This window comes from Arvicola amphibius, chromosome 7 (genome assembly GCF_903992535.2).
Source record: "Arvicola amphibius chromosome 7, mArvAmp1.2, whole genome shotgun sequence".
NCBI classification, from domain to species: domain Eukaryota; kingdom Metazoa; phylum Chordata; class Mammalia; order Rodentia; family Cricetidae; genus Arvicola; species Arvicola amphibius.
Window position 1 is genome coordinate 102,848,355 of NC_052053.1, and position 24,550 is coordinate 102,872,904.

Below are 24,550 nucleotides of genomic sequence, written 5' to 3' on the forward strand. Positions count from 1 at the left end.
TAAAAAAAAAAAAATAACTAGCCAATCTTGAAAGAGCGTGAGGTCAGAACCCAGTTAATGGGGAACCAACATCACAATCTGTGCTAAAATAAAAACCAAGTGAGGCTGGTATTGCACAGGCAAACCTTTAATCCCAGCCCTCTCTGCAGGTTATCTCTGAGTTTAGGGTTGCTACAGAGTGAGTTCCAGGTTAGCCAGACTGCTTAGGAAGGCATTTTATCAAAACAAACAAACAAACAAAACAACAACAACAAAAAAGCCCCCAAAACCAAACCAAACCAAAACTTAAACCTCCTGCCTCAGACTCTCAGACTTTCCTTTTGTTTGTGTGATTCTTTGTGTGATGCCAAGTGTATTTGCAACGCCTAGAAATTAAGCATAAGTCCTTAGCAGAACTTTTAGGTCTTGCGGTGAGATCACTCTCCTCCCCCACCACCCCGCCCCTCTGATGAGTTCCAGGTTGTTTTAAAGCCTTACTAGCATTCTGTAGATCACAATTAAAGACTGTCAATGAAAAAAAAAATAGTATATTTAATAAGTGCACATAGTTTAGAGGGCAGAGAAGAAACCTGTAGAAACCAGGTCTCTTCGCCCTGGGATTAAACTCCAGTTCTCGGGTTTGGAGGCAGTCACTGTCTGCCTTGAGGCGTGTCATCAACCATGTGGATTTAACCCGTTAAATATCTTCTAAAGTAAACGGAGCACACAGACATTTCCCATCCGTTTCCATTTAAATTTCCCCAGATTTCTGAAAGTGTCGGTCCGTGGTCGTCATCGTTGTTGTCCAGTCCCCCGCCACCACCAATAGCCAGCAGACACTACAGAGCATAGCTTTTTACAATGTATCCAAGACCTTGTTATAAAAGTCTCCTTTGTTCAAATGCTCTAATGGAGGAGGAAGACACAAGGCCAAGAGAGTAACAATGAGAAGTGCTTGTTCCTAATAGGGTAGGAGTAGGATTTGTGATAGAAAGTCAGAGAGAATTTAGGAGTGTATTTGAGACACAGAAAAAGAATGTACAAGTATGTTGTTGAATAATAGTTAGAGAAGATCTTTGTTTTAGACAAGGCCCTTACACTAGGCTCCAACAAACGAACCAAACCAGAGGCACTTCCTGCTAAAGGCCTGTGCCTCTAAAGGCCAGCTGTCTCTGTTTCCACCTCTATAAGGAAAGAAACTTTGAAATGGCCGCTTTCCCCACTTTCTATTCTTAGAAAACACTTTGGATCCTCCTGCCTCCACTTCCCAAGTACTGGGATTTACAGGCATGCACAACCACACCCAGCTTGTAGAAATGGCCTTTTTAAAAGTTTATGCATTCATTTATAGTCATTCAATTATCCAATAATAGTTGTTTTAGGTGCAAAGGATATAAAAATCAAAGATAATGTTCCTGGGGCAGAGGCAGAAGGATAGCTACAAGTTTGAGGTCAGCCTGGTTTACGTAGCTAAATTCCAGGGCATCCAGGCTACATAGTAAGACCCTGTATCCAAAACCACACACACACATACATACACACACACAAACTGTGCGTAGTGGTTCATCCTGCAGCCCTACAATTTAGTAGTCTGAGGTTGTTTCAACACAAACACAATACCCAGTTGTAGCAAACACCTGTTACCACAGACCCTGTAGAATCTAGCAAGTTTCTGGCCAGGACAGTGTGTCTTGTTATAAATTATTTTTGTCAAATGCTAAAGTTTATAATGATGATTTATATTCTTTAGAAACATCAACTAATCACATTGCTATTGCTCTCTCTCTCTCTCTCTCTCTCCCCCCCCTCTCTCTCTCTCTCTCTCTCTCTCTCTGTGTGTGTGTGTGTGTGTGTGTGTGTGTGTGTGTGTGTGTGTTGGGACTGAACTCAAGCCTCCTGCTTGCTAGATAACACCCTCGCCAGTAACACCCTGGGCAAACAGTGGTTACTGTGTACCCCTCTCTACAGGCCCAGTATACCCCTTCTCATAGACTGTGAATACTTTTACTTATTTTGATACAGTATCTTGTTATGTAGCCCCAGTTTGCCTCCAACTCCAAATCTTCCCATCTCCACTTCCAAGTGCTGGGATTACAGGTGTGTGCACCACCTTACCTCTCCACACTTCCAGCAATTTGCGGGTCAGGGAAATGAGGACTTTCCTCTCTCTATGACTGCAGCAAGTGGAGTAGAAGGTGGCGGGAACAGTCTTTATTGGGGAAACATATATGTGTGTGTGTGTGTGTTTGTGTATTCATACACACACACTTTATATATATATAGTTTTTTGTTTTGTTTTGTTTTGTTTTTTTCAAGACAGGGTTTCTCTGTGTAGCCCTGGCTATCCTGAAACTCACTCTGTAGACCAAACTGGTCTCTAACTCAAGAGATCTGCCTGCATCTGCCTCCCGAGTGCTAGGATTAAAAGGGGGCTATACCACCTCCCCACATTTTGGAAAATGAAAATATTTCTAATGAATTACCAGCATGGAACATCTTTCAGACTGTTTCTTGGAAGTAGTTCAGTCTTTAATTATAGGCATTCATTTGCTGTGCCTGAAATAACTTTCTGGAATTAAAACTTTGAAGTCTTTTAATAAAATCGGTTCCATCTAGAAGTCGAGTTATTTGTAAAACAGAAAATTTAAGATTCTAAATTCTAAATTAGCCTAGCCAATTCAAAATTCAAGCCTGGCATGGTGATGCATGCTGGTAATGTGAGCTTTTGGGAGGTGGCACTTGGAGGATAAGGAGTTCAGTGTGAGCCTTAACTACACTGCAAGGTTGCGGACAATCTGGGTTAGACTATACTCTGGTTAAAAAATAAAAAAAGAAAAGAAAGAGAAAAAAAGGGGGAGGGATGGAGGGAGGGAGGGGGGAAGGAGAGGGAGGGTGGGAGGGAGGGGGGAGGGAGGGAGAAAGGAAGAAAGCAAAGAAAATCAATAAAAAGAAAAAAGAAAGAAAAAACCTATCTCAGAAATTTACATGCTGCATTCGCCCATAAATTATGTGCTCTGTGCAATCCTGGTAGGTGTTAGACTTCATTATTAAGGAAATTTTACACTTAAGTTCACTTAAGGTACATATGTGGTGAGTGAGAGCCTGGATTGACTTTGTAAGCGACTGGCTTTTCCCTTGCAGACCACAGCTGTGTGGACTATCGCATGCCCAGGCTCCGTCCTGGAGATCTACCCCTTTCTCATCTTGCCACCACTGGTCAATTGGCACGTGGCTTCCGGACATCAACCACACGAGACAACTCTGAAATTAGTTGCTAATTAATGATGTGAGTCGGACGATTCCGGTTGCTCGGCGATTCTTTACCTCATCCATCACGCCCCAGTTGATTTCCGGCCAATAAAACCTGCTGCTCCTGGGTCACCAGCCCTGCCTAGGACCGCGCTGTGGGCCTCACGGCAGCCCGCGGAGAACCCGGGCAGGAGACCCAGAGGCGTGGCTTCGGGGAAAGCTCCGGGCTGCGCGCGCGGCGCGGGCCTCCGTGAGCGCGCGGGGCGGGGAGAGCGCGCCAGGGGAGGGGCGCGCGGGGCTCAGGGCGCGCGCGGCGGCCGCTGCGGCCTGTTGGCGCGGTCGCCGGCAGCCTCGAGCTAGTCGAGCTAGGGGCCGTGGCGGCAGTGACGGGCGGAGAGCGCGTGTCCGGATCCATTCCCTAGCGGCCCGCGATCATGTCCCTACTGCAGCGGCTGGCCCTGCTGGCTGTCCGTCTGCAGGAGCCGCAGCGGGTGGCGAGCTTCCAGCGTCTGTGTGGGGTGGAGGCGCCGCTCGGCAGCCCGGCGGAGGGCGAGGATGCGGAGAGCGAGGTTCGCGGGGCCGCGGGGAACCCTCGGCGACGGGGACAGCAGCCGGGCGCGGAGTGCAGCCCCAGCCCCGCCAAGCCCGACTGCTGCGGCGCCCCCAACGGCGTACGCAACGGGCTGGCTGCTGAGCCGGGCCCGGCCGGGCCCCGCCGCGCGGGCTCGCTGCGCCGCAACTCGCTGACGGGCGAGGAGGGCGAGCTGGTCAGGGTGAGCAACTGGCCGCTCTACTACCTGTTCAGCTTCGGCACCGAGCTGGGCAACGAGCTCTTCTACATCTTCTTCTTCCCCTTCTGGATCTGGAACCTCGATCCGTTCGTGGGCCGGAGGCTCGTGATCATCTGGGTGCTGGTCATGTACCTGGGCCAGTGCACCAAGGACATCATCCGCTGGCCGCGGCCGGCCTCGCCGCCGGTCGTCAAGCTGGAAATCTTCTACAACTCAGAGTACAGCATGCCCTCCACGCATGCCATGTCCGGCACCGCCATCCCCATCGCCATGGTCCTGCTCACCTACGGCCGCTGGCAGGTACGCTACGCCCCTTGGCTCTCTGCACTTGTTTTAATTTGGCTCTTCCAGTCCTAAACCCCTACCCACGAGTTCGCACAGGACCCACAAGCAGGCCCTGTCATAGTTCTAGAAAATTAAGCGATGGAGGAAATCTTGGGATTTAACCACTAAACTGTATTAGTACAGTTAAATATAGTTTCTTAGACACCCCCACCCCAGGAAACACTTTCTGTGTCGTCGTGCATTTCCTTCAGCTTGGTGTGAGTTTTTAAACTTAGTTCGTCTCATGTGTAATGGTGATGCTTTTTGCTTTAAATGAAACACTTGGTAACTAAGACCCAGTCTCACTGCGAAACACGGTGTTTCCGATGTGAAGTCGTTAACTTTCTTACTAGACAGTGTTTTCGGAACGGTAGTGTAATTCCGACACAGGCAGGTTCCAGCAGTCAAGCGTGAGGGTTCAAGGGAAGCCGAGAGGGAAGGGAGCAGAGTCTAGGTGAGTTCATTTTTAAAAGATTGGTTGTTGATTTGTTGGGAGACCGACTTCACTTCGCTCTCTGATCTGGAGAACCAGTTGTCAGTTGCTACACTGTTTCTGGGGTGGTAACTGTAACCGCGCACCGGTTTGAAGTCGGAGGAGGGAGCTGAATCGGTATATGGCAGCGGGAGGAACTTGCAAGGAGTTTTTTAATGGTAGTCATTTTTATTTTTCCTGCTTCCTTTGGCTTCCCCCATTTTGAGCTCCCTAGGGTGTGCAAATGATACTTGAATCTAAAATCTAATTATCTATTATCTTTCACATAGAAGCAAAATGTATTAGAATACTGGTCTTGCTTTATGTAGCTTCAATTGTATGGTTTGCTAGTCTTTCGGACCAGTCTCTTAAGAATAACGTACATAGTTTTGGAGAATCTGAGGAAATTCATTTCCTCTTTTAACCTTTCAACGCACAAAATTGGGAAATGCCAACTGTCTTGTTAAACTCCACTATACTTAGCCCACATTGAGTTTCAATATGGGTAAATCTTGCCTGTGAAATCCCCACCCCCTCTACCGCGCAGTGCACATCTTTTATAGTAACAGAAAGCACACATGCACCCAGGGAGAATGACAGAATTGGGAGGAAGACTAACATAGAAAGTTCTTTCCTGTGTAATCCCTGGTGATACGTAGTCATATTTAGATTGCAAAGCTGCCTGTTGGGTGAAAAAAAATCTAAAAATTCCCATCTGATGTAAATAGTCCAGAATGGGAGATTGTCAGTGTTTGTCAGACTGTTTACTGTGTGTGTGTGTGTGTGTGTGTGTGTACACGCCACTGTTTGTCCTAGTGCTCTGAGAACTTTCTGCCGCCTCCTCCCTGAGTACTTTTGCTGCTAATACTGCTATCAGAGAGAGAGAATAGCTGTGTTTTTATCTTCAGTTATTCAGGACACATGCTAACAGGAAGTCTGAGAATAGTGCTGCTGAATGGGGTGTAGCTATCAATATTCTAACATTTCAAGGCCATTTGAAAAATCAGGCTAAGATTCTAACCTAGCGTGTGTTTTTTAGGCAGGGTCTCACTGACTGGCCTGGAACTCACTATGTAGATAAGGCTGGCCTCAAGCTCACAGAGCTCTGCCTGTCTCTGTCTCTCTAGAGCAGGGATTATACACAACCTACTGTATTTAATTCAACATCTGGATATCATGCAGGCTCTGAAATCGCAGCTGCATGGGGTGATAGATATCATCTAGTCTCAAACACAGCTCTAGGCCACCTCCATCCCACTATACGTATATAGATTTTCCTAGAGCAAGCATTTCATACTAGTGGAAACATGCACTATGTGGCCTGTTGTGGCTGGGTTTTTATTTTTTTTCACTTAGCATTTTTAAGATTCTTTTAACAGCTTCATACATGAGTACACATGTTTTACAGTTCACCTCCCCAGGAACTTTATAAAGTTTCTATTATAGCGTGTATATTTTTATTGTGTTTCATTAGATGCATGTATTGCCTTTACTTATTCTTCCATCATTTGGAGGCCATTCAGATTTTTTTTTGTTCACTGAATGATTGGTTGATTGATTATGTAGACTGGCTAGCCTGGAACTCAGTATAAAGGAGGCCACTTTATACTATAATCTTATTAGCCACCCAAGTGCTTTGATTATAGATGAACGTGTCACTGTGCTGGGGTGGAGCTATTTTTATTTTTAAAATGATGTTTTTATGTGTGTGTATGTGTACATGTGTGTATGCAGGTGGCCATGGTGGTCAGAAAAGGGCATCAGATGCCCTGGAGTTGGAGTTATGGGCTTCTGTGAACCATGATTAAGATTCTGGGATCTAAACTCTGGCCCTCTGGTAGGGCAAGAAGTGCTCCTAACTGCTGAGCCATCTCCAGCGCCAGTTTTGGTTGTTTTGAGGAATGCCGCTTCTAATAAATTTACATAAGTTTTTGCGTGGATGTATATTTTCATTTCCTTGGTCTGTTTATTGGGGTTGTTGTGGTTTTGAGTTGGGATCTTGCTGTCTCTCAAGCTGATTCTGGACTAGACTTGAGCATCCTCAGTATCTGGGACACTGGGTACACACCACTGTGCCTGGAGATTTACTCACTTATTATTATTATCACTATTATTATTGTTTTCAGACAAGGTCTTGTAGTATAGCCCAGGCTGGCCTGGAATGCATGGCCCTACTATCTTAACCTGTTGGGTAAAGGCCCTCACTGTTCCCAGGGCCCACGTGGTGGAAGGGGAGAATCTCTGATGGCAGGTTGTTCTCTAACCTCTATATATGCTTTCAGCACTGTCTCCCCTCATAGATAAACATAGTACAGAAAATTAAAAACTAAAATTATCATCATTATTGTTATTATTGGTAGTAGAAACTGAGCTATTTAATTTACCTTTCACTGGTTTTATTTGAGAAAGGAATCTAGAACAATTTCTTCCACATAATTAACTGCGCTATTATCTATTTTGAGTAGTTTATCTTGTTTACACTTATCTGTATTGCCACATCCATTCCTAATGAAGTTTTATTGTTGTTTGTTTTTTGTTTTGTTTTGATTTTCAAGACAGGGTTTCTTTGTAGCTTTGGAGCCTGTCCTAGCTCTTGTAGACTAGGCTGGCCTCGAACTCACAGAGATCATCTGCCTCTGCCTCCCAATTGCTGGGATTAAAGGTGTGCACCACCACCACCAGGCTAATTAAAATATCTTCTCTATTTACCTACCTTTAAGTCTATTGTGTCTAATTTGAATTTTTGCTTTCCATTTATTTTGTTTGTTTCATGGTACTGAGTATTGAAGCCAGGACTTTTGGCTGGGTCTCTTTAGTGTTGCTTGTATATCTATGTTTTTAATTTTAAGGTCTAATCCTTTTTTGTTATGAGATAGGGTCTTGCTAAATTAGCCAGGTTAGCCTTGAACTCACTTTGTACCCCAGGCTGGTTCCCAACTAGTAATCCTCCTGACTTACCCTCCCAAGCAGCTGTGATTACAAGTCAGTGCCACTATCCCCAACTCTCAGTGTGTGTGTGTGTGTATAAAATATTTATTGAGCTCTACATTTTTCTCTGCTCCCCTCCCTGCTTCTCCCCTCCCCTCTTCAATTCTCCCCCAAGGTCCCCATGCTCCAAATTTACTCAGGAGATCTTGTCTTTTTATACTTTCTACTTCCCATGTAGATTAGATCTATGTAAGTCTCTCTTAGTGTCCTCATTGTTGTCTAAATTCTCTGGGATTATGGTTTGTAGGCTGACTTTCTTTGCTTTATGTTTAAAAACCACCTATGAGTGGGTACATGTGATAATTGTCTTTCTGTGTCTGGGTTACCTCACTCAAAATAATGTTTTGTAGCTCCATCCATTTTCCTGCAAAATTCAAGCTGTTGTTATTTTTTTTTTCTGCCTTGTAGTAGTTCATTGTGTAAATTTACCACATTTTCCTTATCCATTCTTCGATCGAGGGGCATTTAGGTTGTTTCCAGGTTCTGGCTATGACAAACAAAGCTGCTATGAATATAGTTGAGTACATGTTCTTGTGGCATGATTAAGCATCCTTTGGATATATACCCAAAAGTAGTATTACTGGGTCTTGAAGAAAGTTATTTCCTAATTTTCTGAGAAATCGCCACACTGACATCCAAAGGGGTTGTACCAGCTTGCATTCCCACCATCAATGCAGAAGTGTTCCCCCTTCCCCACAACCTCTCCAGCATAAGTTGTCATCAGTAATTTTGATCTTGGCCATTCTTTCAGGTGTAAGATGGAATCTCAGATGGATGTTTTGATTTGCATTTCTCTGATGACTAAGGATGTTGATCATTTCCTTAAGAGTCTTTCAGCCATTTTAGATTCCTCTGTTGAGAGTTCTCTGATTAGGTCTGTACTCCATTTTTTTTTATCGGATTATGTGATCTTTTGGTGTTCAATTTCTTGATTTCTTTGTATATTTTGGAGATCAGACCTCTGTCTGATGTGGGGTTAGTGAAGATCTTTTCCCATTCTGTAGGCTGTCGTTTTGTCTTGTTGACCGTGTTCTTTGCTTTACAGAAGCTTTTCAGTTTTAGGAGGTCCCATTTATTAATTGTTTCTCTCGGTGCCTGTGCTGCTGGGGTTTTATTTAGGAAGTGGTTCCCTGTGCCAATGCATTCAAGTGTACTTCCCACTTTCTCTTCTATAAGGTTCAGTGTGTCTGGCTTTATGTCGAGGTCTTAGATCCATCTGGACTTGAGTTTTGTGCATGGTGATAGATTTGGGTCTATTTTCATTCTTCTACATGTTCATATCCAGTTATGCCAGCACCATTTGTTAAATATGCTTTCTTTATTCCATTTGATATTTTTTGCTTCCTTGTCAAAGATCAGGTGTTCAAAGATGTGTAGATTGATATCCGGGTCTTCTATTCGGTTCCATTGGCCCTCCTGTCTGTTCTTATGCCAATACCAGGCTGTTTTCAGTACTGTAGCTCTGTAGTAGAGTTTGAAGTCAGAGATTGTGATGCCTCCAGTAGTTCTTTTATTGTACAGTCTCAATGTATAGTCAACTCTTGAATTGCCACAGAAACCTTTGAACTTTTTTGAAGTTGCAATGAGCTTGTAAGTTAAGTTGAAGTGTATTAATATGATAACCTTACAATAGTGAATCTTCTGAGCTACAAATAAGGCAGATAGAATCATTATTTGTTTTCTTTAATAGTTCCCAAGGAAACTTCATAGTTTTCGTCATATAAACACTGAGGTTTATTTCTAGTTACTTCACATTTTTGTTACTATCATGAATGAAACAAAATGCAATGTATTATATTGTGCATTAGTCTCACCTACGATATCCTTCTTGAACTTTCCATTAATGATTTGTACAGAGATTCCCATGTGTTCATTACAGAGAAAATCATATCAACTGAGAATGTTTTTCTTTCATTACAATTATATATATATATTTATTCTCCTGTTGAAGAAAGAGCTTTAATCAAGATAATGCTTGATTCAACAAATAAAAACTTTTCAGTTTGTCATAATTTCTTTTCTTTCTTTTTTTTCCCTTTGATTTTTTGAGACAGGGTTTCTCTGTGTTGCTTTGGAGTCTGTCCTGGAACTCACTCTGTAGTCCAGGCTGGCCTCAAACTCACAGAGATCCGCCTGCTTCTGCCTCCTGAGTGCTGGGATTAAAGGCGAACGCCACCACCGCCCGGCTTAATTTGTCATAATTTCTATGCAGTGTGTATGAATGTGAGAAAACAAATATGGTTGTTATACCAAGAGGAGTAGATTGGTATTTTGAGAAGAGTCTTCTGTCTCTAGCCCTGGGAAAGTTCTAGATCACTGGAGACAGGGAAAACAACTCTCAGAGAAAGCTGTTTCACCAGCTCCAGAGAGAGGGATGGGAACCTGTGTTACTGTCTGTCCTCCCAAGCAGACAGCGGCTGCGGCCTTTGTTCTCTTTCATTTGGCTTTGAATGGTATTGAAGATGGAGCCCAGAGCCCCAAGTGCTAAGCGTGAACTTTCTGCTGTGCCCAGTTCTGCTGTCTGTTTTTTTAAATAGCCCGTGAAATATGAATGGATTTTTATGTGTTAAAGAATTAAGGGACCAAAAGAATATTTTATGCCATGAAAATTGTATGAATCTCAAATTTTTCTTGTCTGTAGCTAAAACTTGTAGGAACTGGTCACATCCATTGTTGTCGTTGGGGTTTTTGTTGTTGTTGTTGTTCCTACTTGTGGTTGCTTCTTGATATAAAAATTCAATAGTTGTAACAAAATGGACTGTGTAATCTATGAAGTATAAATGATAGACTTTGACTACTGGGCTATCTCAAATTTAATAGATTTGCTTCTGAGATAAGGTCTCACTGTGTAGCAAAAACTGGTTTTGAAACTCTCTCAGAGACCTACCTGCCTCTGCTTTGCTGGGATTAAAGGCAAATACTACCTACCACGCCTAGTGAATCTGATAGATTTTAAAGGTAGAATTGACGAGATTTGACGAATTGGATCTGTCATTAAGGAGGAAAAAAAGAGAAAGGATTATGCCCAGATTTCCTATCTAAGAAGTATAATTTGTGAATAGGCAAAAACAATATAATAATAATAATAATAATAATAATAATGGCCTACAACAACAAACAACAGAAGTGTCTTGTTTGTATTGAAAGCGTGGGCTCACCAAGGAGCTGGTACCTTTGATATCTTCAAAACAGTTACCTGCAGTGACCAAGAGGCAGCTCTCTCCATCAGAGATGTGGACAGATTTGGTGCTAGCACAGAACTGCCAAGTAGAATCATGAGACTGGAATATTGTCCTGAAAGAGGATACACAATGGGAAGAATGCAGGGTCCTGCAAAATACCTCTTAAGATAACCAGTATTTAAGGGCTCCGTAAAGTATGTGTCAAATCTGGGTGCAAGGGCTGGGAAAAATGGCCCCCTAGTCAAGAGCTCATGCTTACTGCTCTTGAAGGGGACCCAACATTTCCCAGATCCTCCAATGGGTAGCTCACAACCACCTGTAACTCCAGCTCCAGGGGATCTAACGTCCTCTTCTGACTCAGGCAGACATGTAATTAAAAAATAAATCTTAAAAAAATAAACACCCTGTCGGGCATGGTGACACAAGCAGTGACCTCAACACCGGGAAGACAGGCGAGTAGAACTCTGGAACTCCCTGGCCAGCCTGTGGCACACTGGTGAGCGACAGGCCACTGAGAGCCGCATCTCAAGAAAATGTAGATGGTTCTTTTGAAAAACAACATCCAAGGTGTCTTCTGGGCCTCCACAGACAGAGGTACATGCACACATACATGCAGAGAGAGACACACATCAACATTTAAAGACTAGATAAAGAGCCGGGCGGTGGTGGCGCACGCCTTTAATCCCAGCACTCAGGAGGCAGAGGCAGGTGGATCTCTGTGAGTTTGAGGCCAGCCTGGTCTACAAGAGCTAGTTCCAGGACAGGCTCTAGAAACTACTGTCTCGAAAAACAAAAAAAAAAAAAAAAAAAAAAAAAAAAAAAAAAAAAAGACTAGATAAAGAAAAGAAGAATCTAAGTGGCCATCTGAGAGATAAAGAGATATCTTAGGGGTTGCAGAGTCGGCTCAGTGTTTAAGAGCACTTGCTGAATAAGCATGAAGACCACAGCTTGGCTCCTAGCACTCACATCCTGATCATACCTATGCAGGGTTCCCATGACAAATGCATCTGGACTAGGTTCAGCAAAAAGAGGAAATTGATTTGTAGAATATCTAGTGCATTTTGTGGAACCCAAGATCCAGGAAGTGCTGCTGGGCCACTTGAGGGGTTGGGGCCGGGCTGTGGAACAAGACTGCCTCAAAGCCCATCTATACCTTCCTTCCTGCTCTTCTTCGCTCTTTTGTGCCTGGGCTTGCACACGGCTGCCTCAGCCTGTTCTCTGTTCTTTACAGCTTCTGTCAGATCAGAGACTGTCTTCAGCTTCCAGCTCCACCTAGCCAGGGCCAAGCATCCACACTACACTCATAATGATGGTCAGAGGAGTGGTGTGAGCATGCCCCTAGGGCCACACTGTGGGTGTGCATGGCACAGTTGGATGAGACGGTACCACTGAGAGACTATACCACAGACAAAGCCAGAATTGAAAGTAGGAGCGTGTGTTCTGGAGGAGCCATGGCACTGGTCCATTCTGCACAGCACTGAAACTCACAGGCTGGCAAGACTAAGACAAGATGGCTGACTGCTGACATGCCTGTTTCCTTGGATGTGGAAATGGTTGGGACCTTATTGTATATAGCAAGTTCATTGTTCTGTGTTTAATATCATTAAGATCATGTTGTGTGTCGTGCTTACTGCTTTTGTCTAATATTATGTGTGATGCTCAGTTTCATGTGTCATTTTTGCTATGCCACCGTGTACGGATTTTTCAACAGTGATCTGAATGTTCCTATAAAGATATTTTTAGGTAAAATTAATATTTTTATTTGAAGTAAATTTTCACTAAAGCAGGTTACTTTTTATTATAATTAGTTATATTTTCTGACAAGGCTCACTTTGTAGCCCAGGCTAACCCCAGGTTTAGAGACCCACCCGCCTCTGCTTTCTGAGAGCTAGGGTTAAAGGTGGGCATCACCATGCCAAGCTTCAAATTGCATTCTACAGTCGGGCTGGCAAAAGACTTACTTTAAATTCTTATTTTATTTATTGTGGGATACACACACACACACACACACACACACACACATATATAGATATGGTTTCTCTATGTAAACAGTCTAGGCTGGCCTGGCATTCACTTTGTAGACCAGACAGCAGGCTAGCCTTGACCTTCACAACTCACAGAGATCCCCCTGCCTCTGCTTCTCAAATGCTGAGAATAAAGGCTTGTACAACCACTACCTGGGTACTGGGTATTTATTGTTGTTGTTCTTGTTTTTTAAGACTGTGTTTCTCGCTGGGCAGTGGTGGCACACACCTTTAATCCCAGCACTTGGAAGGAGGCAGGCGGATCTCTATGAGTTTGAGGCCAGCCTGGTCTACAAGAGCTAGTTCCAGGATAGGACATGCTCCAAAGCTACACAGAGAAACCCTGTCTCGAAAAACCAAAAAAAAGGAAAAAAAAAAAAAAAAGAAAGAAAAAAAAAAAGACTGTTTCTCTGTGTAGCCCTGGCTATCCTAGATAGATCTCTTAAATCAGGCTGGCTTCAAACATAAAGATCTGCCTGCCTATGCCTCTTGAGTACTAGGATTAAAGGTATGCACCACCACTGCCTGACTTATTTATTATTATTATTTTATTATTGTGATTTTTTTTGAGGCAGGGTCTTTCTACATACTTTGATGGTCTTGATATTCACTATGTAGACCAAACTGGCCTTGAACTCACAGAGATCCGATGGCCTTTGCCTCCTAGGTGCTGGGTTTAAAGGAATGTGCCAATACACCTAGCTAAAATTTTTAGCATATATTTGTTTGATTGTTTGTTGTGTGTGTTAGTGTGTTGATGTGTATCCTTGTGTCTGTGGGGGTCAGTTCTCTCCATCTGTGCGTTCCAGGTCTTGAACTCAGGAAGTCAGCCTTGCCCTATAAGAGAGAATTTTGCCACCAGATTCCTTCAGGTTTGAGCCACATCTCATTTCCTCGGACAGCCCCCCCCGCCCCGCCCATGGGTTTGGAGTGTGTGAGCCTCTGCAGTGGCTGGAACTAGCTCCTCGGTGTCCATTTCTTTCTAGATATAATGTGCAGACACGCTCTGTAGGCTAGTTATTTCTCTGGAGAACCGTGCCTAAAGCATGTCATAAAACTTTAATTTTATTTCATTTAATTCCTACAGAGTGCTGTAGAGTAAACCAGGCCTCACATGTGCTAGGCAAGTGCCCTACCACTGAGATACCTGTGGCCTTTTGTTGTTGCCGGGTTTCCTTTTTAGTTTAAGTTTTTTTTTTTTTTTTTCTTGTGAACTTGCTCAGTAGATCAGACTTGCTTTGACTGTGCAAACCTCCTGCACCGACTTCCCAAGGGAAATTTTTTTATATTCCTGGAAGATGGTTTTATACTGGAGGTTCATTACTGTGCTAAATATTAGTTACCTCCATTTAGACAGGAGGAGCCTGAGATGGGAGGGTATTATGTGGCTACCCCAAGGTCCCACAGCTGCAGACACAAACACAGTCAGCCTAGCTTGCAGGCCTGTAAAAAGCCCTTGACTATCAGTCAGGTAGACAGACCCGTTTTCTCCAGGCCAGCTCTCTCACCTGGGCAGGTAAAGACGTGTAAGATGGTCGCTGCACCCAGAAAGAGGCAAATTCAGAAGCACTCCTCTGCCACATGGACTGGAGAACCCAGAAGCCCGTCTCAGGAAGAAAAAGAAAATGCAGTGTTTACTTGGGAGGAGGAGACAGTCCTGGGCCGTGCAGTACGCAGCTGGTGTGCCTTTCAAGCTAGGGTTCTCTGGGATCCTCTGTGGCTTTGCTGAGGCTCCTTTGTCTCTTCCAATGCGGTTTAAGTTGGTTTTCCATGTTCACATTTAAGACTTGCAAATGCATTTGGTAAATGGCAGGCAGTAGCCTATGTCCGTGACCAGTGAGTGCTGAAGACGCTGTTCCACATACAGAGATAATGAGCCCTCTGTGTCCACCAACTCCGCAGCATTGGGTGGTGTAAATCATCTCGTGACAGTTTGGCGATGTGAACTTACCCGCATTTCTGTCCGTAGCGTAGACTCCTAGTGTTGCCCAGTCGTTGCATATGAACGTGTAGATTGTGTATGGTCTCACATCCTGACATGCTTTCCACAGACTACAGCTTTCGTTTCATTAGCAGGATACAAGAACAAGAGAAATGTGTCCTCAATGAGCCACCATTGCCCTGTTGTATGATAGGCTGTGTATTTACTAAAATTCAAAACTGATTTTTTTCTTGCTGTCTGTTTTTGCCCCATACTGCAATTATTCTGGACAAATTAAATTGTACTTAAAAGGGTCAGAGTGTAATTCATCGATAGAGAGCTCCCTGGCACTCAGCCATTGGTTCAATCCCTGGTGTCTCAAAAAAATTATTTTTAGAGACAGGTTTTGAAATGGCTTTAATTGCAAGTCATTTTATTGGCTCTTTTCGCTCCCTCCCACAGAAGGCGCAGTATAGCAGACAGATCTGATCGTGTGTGATAAGCAGTCAGGAAAGTATGCCAGGCTGAATAAAACCATTTTGTAGAATAACTGAAGGAAGTGTTATCAAGGCCGTGCAATGAACAGGCTAGCGGAGCTGTGAGATGAAGTACCTAAGCCATGCTAGTGGCCAGCGCCCCCAATCCCAGCGCTCTTATCAGTCCCTACACAGTGAGTAAGACCAGCCAGGTCTAAATGCGACCCTGTCTCAAGAAAACAAAACCAACTAGACAGAAAGTGCATCTGGGAGAGCAAGGCGTGATGGTACATGCCCTGGCCTGGGCAAGGCCCTGGGTCCATCCCTAGCACCATAAGAAAAATCACTTAGGGTATCATAGAATTTGTTGGGCATCCATTTGTGTGCACTTGGAAGTGGTATACAGTGCTTACTGATGTACTTTTGCCGTTTCCCCCCTTCCCTCCCGCCACCCTGTTTAAAGACAGGATCTCACTGTGTAGCCTAGGCTGACTTCAGACTTCAGCAGTCCTCCTGCCTCAGCCTTTTGAGCACTCAACCTGTTTGCATTCTACTTCAACACCTACTGTTTGTCTTCAGTTACATTTAGGAACTTGAGATCATCAGGCACACCCCACCCAAATATGCGCTGCCCGGGTTAACTGTGCCCCCATCGTCCTGTTTGCCTTCCCTCTAGCCACGGGAGCACTGCCAGCTCTTTCCACAGATGCCACCAATTCCAAGAGCATCCTGCTTGTACTATAGCCCTGGCTGACCTGCAACTCACTATGTAGACCAGGTTGGCCTCAAACTCATAGTGATCCTTCCGCCTCTGCCTCCCTGCTGCTAAAATTACAGGCATATTTCACCATGCTTGGTTCCCACTAAAATTTGTCTCAATGGGATTGCCATTTGAAATTTAATGGAGAGCACAGAAGTAGAAAATTAATTTCCAGTGGGAGGGAAAACACCACACTCGGACTGTGGATTACGAATGTCAGCCACTCCGGGTGGGAGAGACTGAGAATGCCAGCTCCCTCCCCGGGAAGACCGTCAGAGTGCTTAGTAGACCCGATTCGGGCGGTGCTCAGAGCTCCTGCACATTGGCTAAGGTGTCTCCCACTGTTCTCCTGGAGCATGGGCAGCTACCAGATCTGGACAGTCAACCAGAACTGCTTTTTCACTTCCCACAAAGAGGGATGGAGCAACAGGAGCCGTCATTGACGAAGTCACCCTTGCAAAAGCATTTTGTTAACGTCTGCCGTGTGCCAGGCCTAGTTAGGCACTGGGAAGATAGAGGGGAGCTCTTGATAGGGTGTTATAGCAGGGTGATGTTTTTATTTGTTTGTTTGTATCTGTCTAACTTAGTTTCTTTCTCTCCTTTAGTACCCTCTTATGTATGGGCTGATTCTCATTCCCTGCTGGAGTTCTCTGGTTTGCCTCAGTAGAATCTACATGGGAATGCATTCCATCCTGGTAAGAAAAGAGGGTGTCGTCCTTAAATAGTTCTTTGTTTCTGGCACTAGTAGAAACTTTGCAAACTTAAGTCACGTGGTTATATGATCTGTTGTCGTACAAAGGAACACAAAAGCAAAAGTAGCTTGGCAGGGCAATATCTTTTTGTAGAAAGGGTTGCCACAGAACTCAAACCGTCTGCCGAGTTCACTTGGGTTCATCTGACACAGGTGGTGCCGGAGCTTTCCCCACTGGCTGGGCACAAGCTGTCTTTCTGGATGGGCTAGTCTTCAAACTGACTCAAAGAAAAAGAAGGAAACGGGTGAAGGGGTCAGCCCCTTCAGGCCATCAAGTTCCAGGAATGGAAGGGGGGGGGGGGACGACTTTGTGTAAACAAGAATCTTACTGGGTGTGGGAGATTAAAAGATTTACAGGAAATTTTTACAAGGAGAGGGAGATTAGTGGAACATTGGCTCTTGACGACCAAGCTACTTTTGATAGATAGGCAGGGAAAAACGTTTCTCACAAAGCCCGAATGAGAAAATACAGTTTGTAAGTAGTCCTCATTTTGCAAGACTCTCCCCATAATGACCTGTGAGGTGCTAACATATTGACCTTGTGGTTCTCTTTGCCCTCTAATGCTGAGACTGCTTCAGAAGCTCCAGGAATGCCTACCTTGGTCAGATGCCTCTCCTCTCTCTTGCCTGGTTCACTGTCTCATGTTCTGTACCCTGCAGCTGGTTCCCATAGCCTTCTTACCTTTCCCTTCTCCTCAAAGTGCTCAGCTGCATCTTCTCACTGGGATCGCCTTCTGCCTTCCTGTCACCCAGCCGACAGTGGCCTGTCTGTTCTCCACCCTCAGCATCCCATAAGACAGTCTAGGATTCATTGTGTGTTAGCTTGTAAACAGAGGACCAAAAAAGATGGCAAAACTGAACTAATTTATGGAATCCTAAATTTTCTGATGGGTTATGTTGAATTTTGTTGCTATTGTTGTTATTATTTTTATAATGTTTTGTATTAGGGCTCTACTTGGTGTTGTGAACCTTGGAGAGCTGGGCCTAAAAAATGAGGCAGACTACCTGGGGTGGGGTACTGTGGTGCATGCCTTTAATCCCAGCACTCAGAAAGCAAAGGCAGGGGGACCTCTGAGTTCCAGGCCAGCCTGATCTACAAAGCGAATTCCAAGACAGCCAGGGCTGTTACACAGAGAAGGGCCATCTGAAAAAAACAAAAACAAAAGCGAAAAAGAGACAGAGTAAAGTCTTAGCATCCCAACTTTATTGGGTGAGAGCGTCAGAGGATTAGGAAAAGTCACTTGAGTAATGCTTGCGTAAACTCAAGCTGTACGAGGAGGCATATGAATACCAACAGCTGAAGTAAACTCCCTCCTGGCTGCTACACCTGGGAGGAGCACGGACACACATTCCAAGGACAATTGGGTGTTTTGAAGAAACTGAGGTCACAAGACCCTTGTTTTCTCACAAACACTCAGAATTCTCACAAGACTCCATTGTTGGACTGCGTCTGACAACGTTCTCCGGTAGAGCATCTCACTAGCTTATTTCGTGGCTGTAGGAATGTTGGTATTCTCACCACTCTACCTGGTTTATAATCAGACTACACTTTTTTGTTTCTTTTTTTGTTTGTTTGTTTTTTAAGACAGAGTTTCTTAGCCAGGAGGCAGAGGCAGGTGGATCTCCGTGAGTTCGAGGCCAGCCAGGACAGGCTCCAAAGCTACACAGAGAAACCCTGTCTCGAAAAACCAACAATAACAACAACAAAAGAACAGGATTTCTTTGTGGATATTTCTTAGAGAAAATATACTTTCCTCTTTAAATTCCGTATCATTCCAAGAGAAATAAAAATCTTACTATTGAATATATGATCTCAAAACTACTGTTCTTTACAAAATGAAAATATAGCCATGCATAATACATCTTTAATCCTAGAATTAAAGAAGTAGAGACAGAAAGATCTCTGAGTTTGAGGCCATCCTGGGTCTCCATTGTGAATTAAAGGTCAACCAGGGCTATATGAGAAGACTCTATCTCAAAAAAAAAAAAGTTTAGTGATTGATCCAATATTTCTGCTGAATTTAGTTTACTCTTTATATACTAGATTACATCTATTCTTGAATCATCTGGAGTTAAAAAATGTGGCCATTAGTTCTTTTAAGATTTATTTTATTTTTTAATTATGTGGGAAGGGTATGTGTGTGCACATGACTACAAGAGCTTGCAGAGACCAGAGATCCCTGGAGCTGGAGTTACAGACAGTTATGAGCCGCCCAAGAGCTAGGAACTGAACCTGGGCCCTCTGCAAGAACATTACATTCTCTTGACCATTGAGCCATCTCCACTTTTCAGTTTGTGAATTGGCAGGCCTAATCCTTTATATATTTGATTTTACTTTATTTTGTTTTTATTTATTTCAGTAACAAGGATTAAACCTAAGGACTTCACATGTAACCAGGCTAGTAGCTACACGCCAAGATTTTTTTTTTTTTTTTTTTTTTGGTTTTTTGAGACAGGGTTTCTCTGCAGCTTTAGAGCCTGTCCTGGAACTAGCTCTTGTAGACCAGGCTGGTCTCGAACTCACAGAGATCCGCCTGCCTCTGCCTCCCGAGTGCTGGGATTAAAGGCGTGCGCCACCACCGCCCGGCCACGCCCAGACTTTTTGAGACAGCTGTCAGACAAGTTGCCCAGGCTGACCTTGAACTCCTTCTTGAACTGGCCTTGAACAGTCAGTCCTGTCTTAGCTTCCTTAGTTCACCCAGGCAGTTGGAATTGTTTTCCTGTACTACTGTGCCAGGCAACCCTAATTGTTTAATTGTTCAATGATCAGTTTGCCCCCAAAGAATATATAATTTGTCTTATTCAAAATAGCTTCAGGGGCAGATGGATTGCAGTGTGTTTGCGGCCAGCCTGGTTTATAGAGTGAGTTCCAGGACAGCCAGGACTGTTGTACAGAGAAACCTTGTCTTGAAAAACCAGAGGGGGGGGAGGGAGGGAGGGAGAGAGGGAGGGAGGGAGAGGAGGGAGGGAGAGAGAAGAGGGGGGAGGGGGAGGAGAGGGAGGGAGAGAGAGGAGGGGGAGGGGGGAGTGGAGGGAGGGGAGAGAGAGAGAGAGAGAGGAGAGAGGAGAGAGAGAGAGAGGCAGAGAGGAGAGAGAGAGAGAGAGAGAATAGCTAGAGGGTGGGGTGAACTGGGTCGATGACTCTGGGTGCAGGCACTTGCAAGGGGCTGTTATTCAATCCCAGCACCCACATATCCACCCACAACTGCCTGTAACTCCAGTTCTACACGATCTGTTGCCCTCTAATGGTCTCCAAGGGCTCCTACATGCATGTGGCACATGGACTCATACAAACACACACATACATATAAATAGGAATAGCTTCAGGGACCAGCAAGATGGCCCAGTGGGTAAAGGCACTGAAGGCATATGCCACCATGGCTGGCATTTTTCCTTCTCAAGAATACATCAGGCACAACTTTCAAGTACTGCAGATAATAAGTTCATGCAGTACTACAGCTGTCATTACCAGGCAATGATACTTTGCTTATTTCCAGCAGTTGATTTTTTTTTTTTAAAGATTTATTTATTATGTATACTGTGTTCTGTCTGCATGTATGCCTGCAGGTCAGAAGGGGGCACCAGATCTCATGACAGACAGTTGTGAGCCACCATGTGGGTGCTGGAAACTGAGCTCAGGACCTCCCTAAGAGCAGTCAGTGCTCTTAACTGCTGAGCCGTCTCTCTAGTCCGATATTTTGTTTTTGAGACAAGGTTCCATGTAGCTTAAGTTGGTTTTGACCCTTGAGGCTCCTGCCTCTGCCTTCTGAGTGCTGTAATTATAGACATGTCTCCTGTGCCTGGCCCAGTTTTGTAACATTGTGAATCTGATAATATTCCTTCAGTTTGTACTTTTCATATCTTTCAATATTTCCATGTATTTTGAATTATTTTGTATAACAGTTGGTGTCTTCACTGTTAACTATGAAACTAGTATGGACCATAGGTAGAGTGTCTCCCACAGAATGCTCCCAGATACTTAGACAACACTAAACTGCTGTTTTCATTAGCATTAAGGGCACTCATAATATGCTCTAATAATTTATAAGAAATATTTCATTCAGCATCTGGTATACTTTGTTATCGATATGAGTCAAAGAACAAATACTTTTTTTCTTCTTTTTGGTTTTTCAAAACAGGGTTTCTCAGTAGCTCTGGAGCCAGTCCTGAAAATCACTCTGTAGATCAGGCTTACCTCAAACTCACGAGATCTGCCTGCCTCTGCCTCCAGAGTGCTGGGATTAAATGTGTGTGCCACCACTGCTTGGCTGCAAATACTTTGCCTTAAAGTATTTTGTACTTTTAAAAGTATATGTACTTTTCTGTTTTTCCTAGTTCTCAAAAAGTACAGATTAGTATCTCTATTTTTTCAGTCATTACCAGACATAGCTTTCAAATTTTAATTTTCTAAAACATGCTTTTTGTAAAGGTTTATTTGTGTGTGGGTGGTGCTGGGAACTAAACCTGGGTTTTCTGGAAGAGCTGTAAGTGCTCTTGACCACGGAGCCATCTCTCCAGCCGTTTGCTTGTTTGTTTTGATACAGAGTTTTGCTTTGGTGTTCTGGGTGGCCTAGAATTCTCTATGTAACCTAAACTAATCTCCAACTCTGTTTTAAAAAAAAATAAACACACACACACACACACACACACGCACGCACACGCACACACGCACACACACGCACACACGCACACACACACACACCATTAGAAGACAGAAGAAGACTGATTCTAGGCTTAGCGTCACTTCTAGCCATCTAAAACTGTAATATTTATGTTTTCTTACTAATATTGCTATTTCAGTCTTTCCCCCAAATCATAAACTTCATGACAGCACACAACATCATTTCTTTGAGTAATAAAGTCTTTCTTCTGCATGTAAAATCACAGTAGCAAACATATTGTTCAGAGTCTGACTGTGACTGTACATACATTGTACATGTAGTAAATGGAAGAATAAAGCTAGGAAAAAACCATCTTTTATTAATAAGTCTTTTTCATTGACCAGGCTGTGCTGGGTGCATGCCTTTAATCCCAGCACCTGGGAGGCAAGGAGCAGATCTCAGAGTTTGAGGCTAGCCTGGTGTATAGGCTAAGTTCCAGGACAGCCTGGGCTACACAGAGAAACCCTGTCTTAAAAAACAAACATAACACTTTTTTATCATTAAAATAATTTTAGTTATGTATTTATCTTTAAACTATTTATTATCTATCTATCTATTTATCTATATTTAGACAGGGTTTCGTGTAACCTTTGAACTTCTGATCTCCTGCATCTACTTTCCTAGTGCTAGGGTTATGGGTATGCACTACTATGCCTGATTTTTGCGGAGCTAGGCACTCTTCCCACTGGGCTATATCCCAGCCCAAGTACCAGTACTATCCTGTGGTCGGTTTGTAAGGTTTATTTTAAAGTTAAACACCAAAATAGAATTATACTAATGTACTGTTATCTTTTTAGGATGTTATTGCTGGGTTCCTGTACACCCTTTTAATCTTAGCTATCTTCTACCCACTTGTGGACCTGATTGACAACTTCAACCAAACCTACAAATATGCTCCGTTCATCATCATCGGGCTTCACTTAGCTTTGGGCATCTTCTCTTTCACTCTGGACACCTGGAGCACATCCCGAGGAGACACAGCAGAGATTTTGGGGAGTGGTGCTGGAATTGCATGTGGCTCTCATGCTACTTATAACCTGGGTCTATTGTTAGACCCTCCTCTACACACATTACCTTTAGCCAGCCCCCCACTTACTGTAACTCTGTTTGGAAAAGCCATATTACGGGTCGTCCTAGGAATGATAACTGTGCTGATCGTAAGAGATATAATGAAGAAGATCACCATTCCTTTAGCCTGTAAACTCTCCAGTATTCCGTGTGATGACATTCGCCAGGCGAGGCAGCACATGGAAGTGGAACTGCCGTATCGGTATATTACCTATGGGATGGTTGGGTTCTCCATCACATTCTTGGTTCCCTACATATTTTCCTTTATTGGTATCTCTTGATGGAGAAACATTGTTTATTATAAGAAAGGAGGCTACCAGTTATATTTAAAACTATTCTCCAGGTAAAACTCGGATCAGAGGTTTTTGCAAGAATTTAACTTAAAGAAGTAAGTTCTGCAGCCAGTGCATTTTATTGCTGCACTCCAGATGTTTTGGGTGGGCTGAGCTCTTTCAGTACTGAGACGTGATGTGCCCGTTTAGAATGTTCACAAAATGTTCGGAGAGTCCTGTGCTGTTACAAATTGTAGTTATATATAATATATATCAAGGTATGCAGTTTGCAAGTGTGTATCTAGTATATATTATATATATATAATTATTTACCTAAGAACTGTGGGGTGTATTGAAAAATCAATAACAATATGCAGTTGTTCCCGCATTTTTGGAATTAATGCAGGCATGTTGTTATTAACAAATAGGTTTAACGTTTATTTCCTATGGGAGCCATTTCCTAGTTGAATTGATAATTACAGAATCCATACGCTACCACATACTGGTTCACTGCCTCTTTACACTGCCATCCCCTTTCCTGTTATCCATGACCTTGATCATGGGAGGCATTTTTAATGGACCAAGTTTTCGGGAAATTTTGTTTTGTGGATCTCTCTCTCTCTCTCTCTCTCTCTCTCTCTCTCTCTCTCTCTCTCTCTCTCTCTCTCTCTCCTACTTCTTCTTCTTTTGCTTTGTTTTGTTTTTTGAGACAAAGTTTTTGGAGCCTGTCATGGAACTCACTCTGTAGACCAGGCTGGCCTCGAAAATTTCTTTCTTTCTTTCTTTCTTTTTTAAGTTCTATACACTGTGTTGAATGTACTTTTTTTTTCCCTCGACTGTTTTGGTCATCAGTAATGATTCAGGTACTGATTTTGATTGCTTGCTAACTGTGCCTTTCTTTTGCTGAGTTAAGAGACACCATGTATACTGTGATGTAAAAGTTAGACTCAATTCTATCTTAAGCTACTTAATCAGGCAAATACTTCAAAAATGTATATCAAACTAACAGAGATAGGAGCAAATGACCCGTAACTCTTTAGTCTTTTTTAAGGAAGAAATGTGGAATAGCTAAATTTTCTCACTAATTTATTGGAAAGCTAAATGGATAAGTATATCCATTTTTGTAGGTATTTTTCTGTGTGTTGCAAGTTATAGGAACAATATATATCTTATGTACATCGTCTTGATTATTTATAGAACAGGTAAATATTTCCAGAGTGAGTGGGAATATAACTGAAATTTATAGATGAGACAATGTACACCCTTTCTATATTAAAAAAAAGCCATTTTTCTAAATTATTTGAGAAAGATTGCATTTCCCACTGGTAACTTTGAATACCCACTCTTTAGCAACCTAAGGTAGATTATAAAATTCACACGTGAAGTCCCAGTAGTTTAGACTCTTTTCCCAATGTATTATTTTTACAGTGGGAAATTTTAGTGTAGTAGTAAACTATTTTTTCTGTCTGCCTTTATATTTTGAAGTGTGATTGTAATTAGGTTAACATTGCATTTATTTATAGTGAGCTGTTCATAAAGAAGAGAATTAACTTCCCATAGAAATGAGCATCAGGTATGGAGCTAATGACTTTAGTGCACTATCTCTGATTATTCAGAAGGAAAATGTTTCTA

The 24,550-nt window shown here is 43.2% G+C and overlaps 1 protein-coding gene across 1 annotated transcript; it reads left to right on the forward strand.

Annotated features, from left to right (window-relative positions):
• The first annotated feature begins 3,578 nt into the window (after window positions 1–3,578).
• On the forward strand, window positions 3,579–23,583 carry Sgpp1 (sphingosine-1-phosphate phosphatase 1). Its single transcript, XM_038337051.1, has 3 exons — window positions 3,579–4,319; window positions 16,772–16,861; window positions 22,376–23,583. Exons 1-3 carry the CDS (start codon window positions 3,663–3,665, stop codon window positions 22,925–22,927), a joined length of 1,299 nt encoding a protein of 432 aa, XP_038192979.1. The 5' UTR covers window positions 3,579–3,662; the 3' UTR covers window positions 22,928–23,583.
• The last annotated feature ends 967 nt before the right edge of the window (window positions 23,584–24,550 follow it).

What these genes read in the sequence shown, in the direction of transcription:
- Sgpp1 (XM_038337051.1), top strand. Translation starts at nt 3,663, where the DNA reads ATGTCCCTACTGCAGCGGCTGGCCCTGCTGGCTGTCCGTCTGCAGGAG. An exon ending in TCACCTACGGCCGCTGGCAG is followed by an intron (nt 4,320 to 16,771) that starts GTACGCTACGCC and finishes TCTCTCCTTTAG; the next exon opens with TACCCTCTTATGTATGGGCT. An exon ending in TGGGAATGCATTCCATCCTG is followed by an intron (nt 16,862 to 22,375) that starts GTAAGAAAAGAG and finishes TTATCTTTTTAG; the next exon opens with GATGTTATTGCTGGGTTCCT.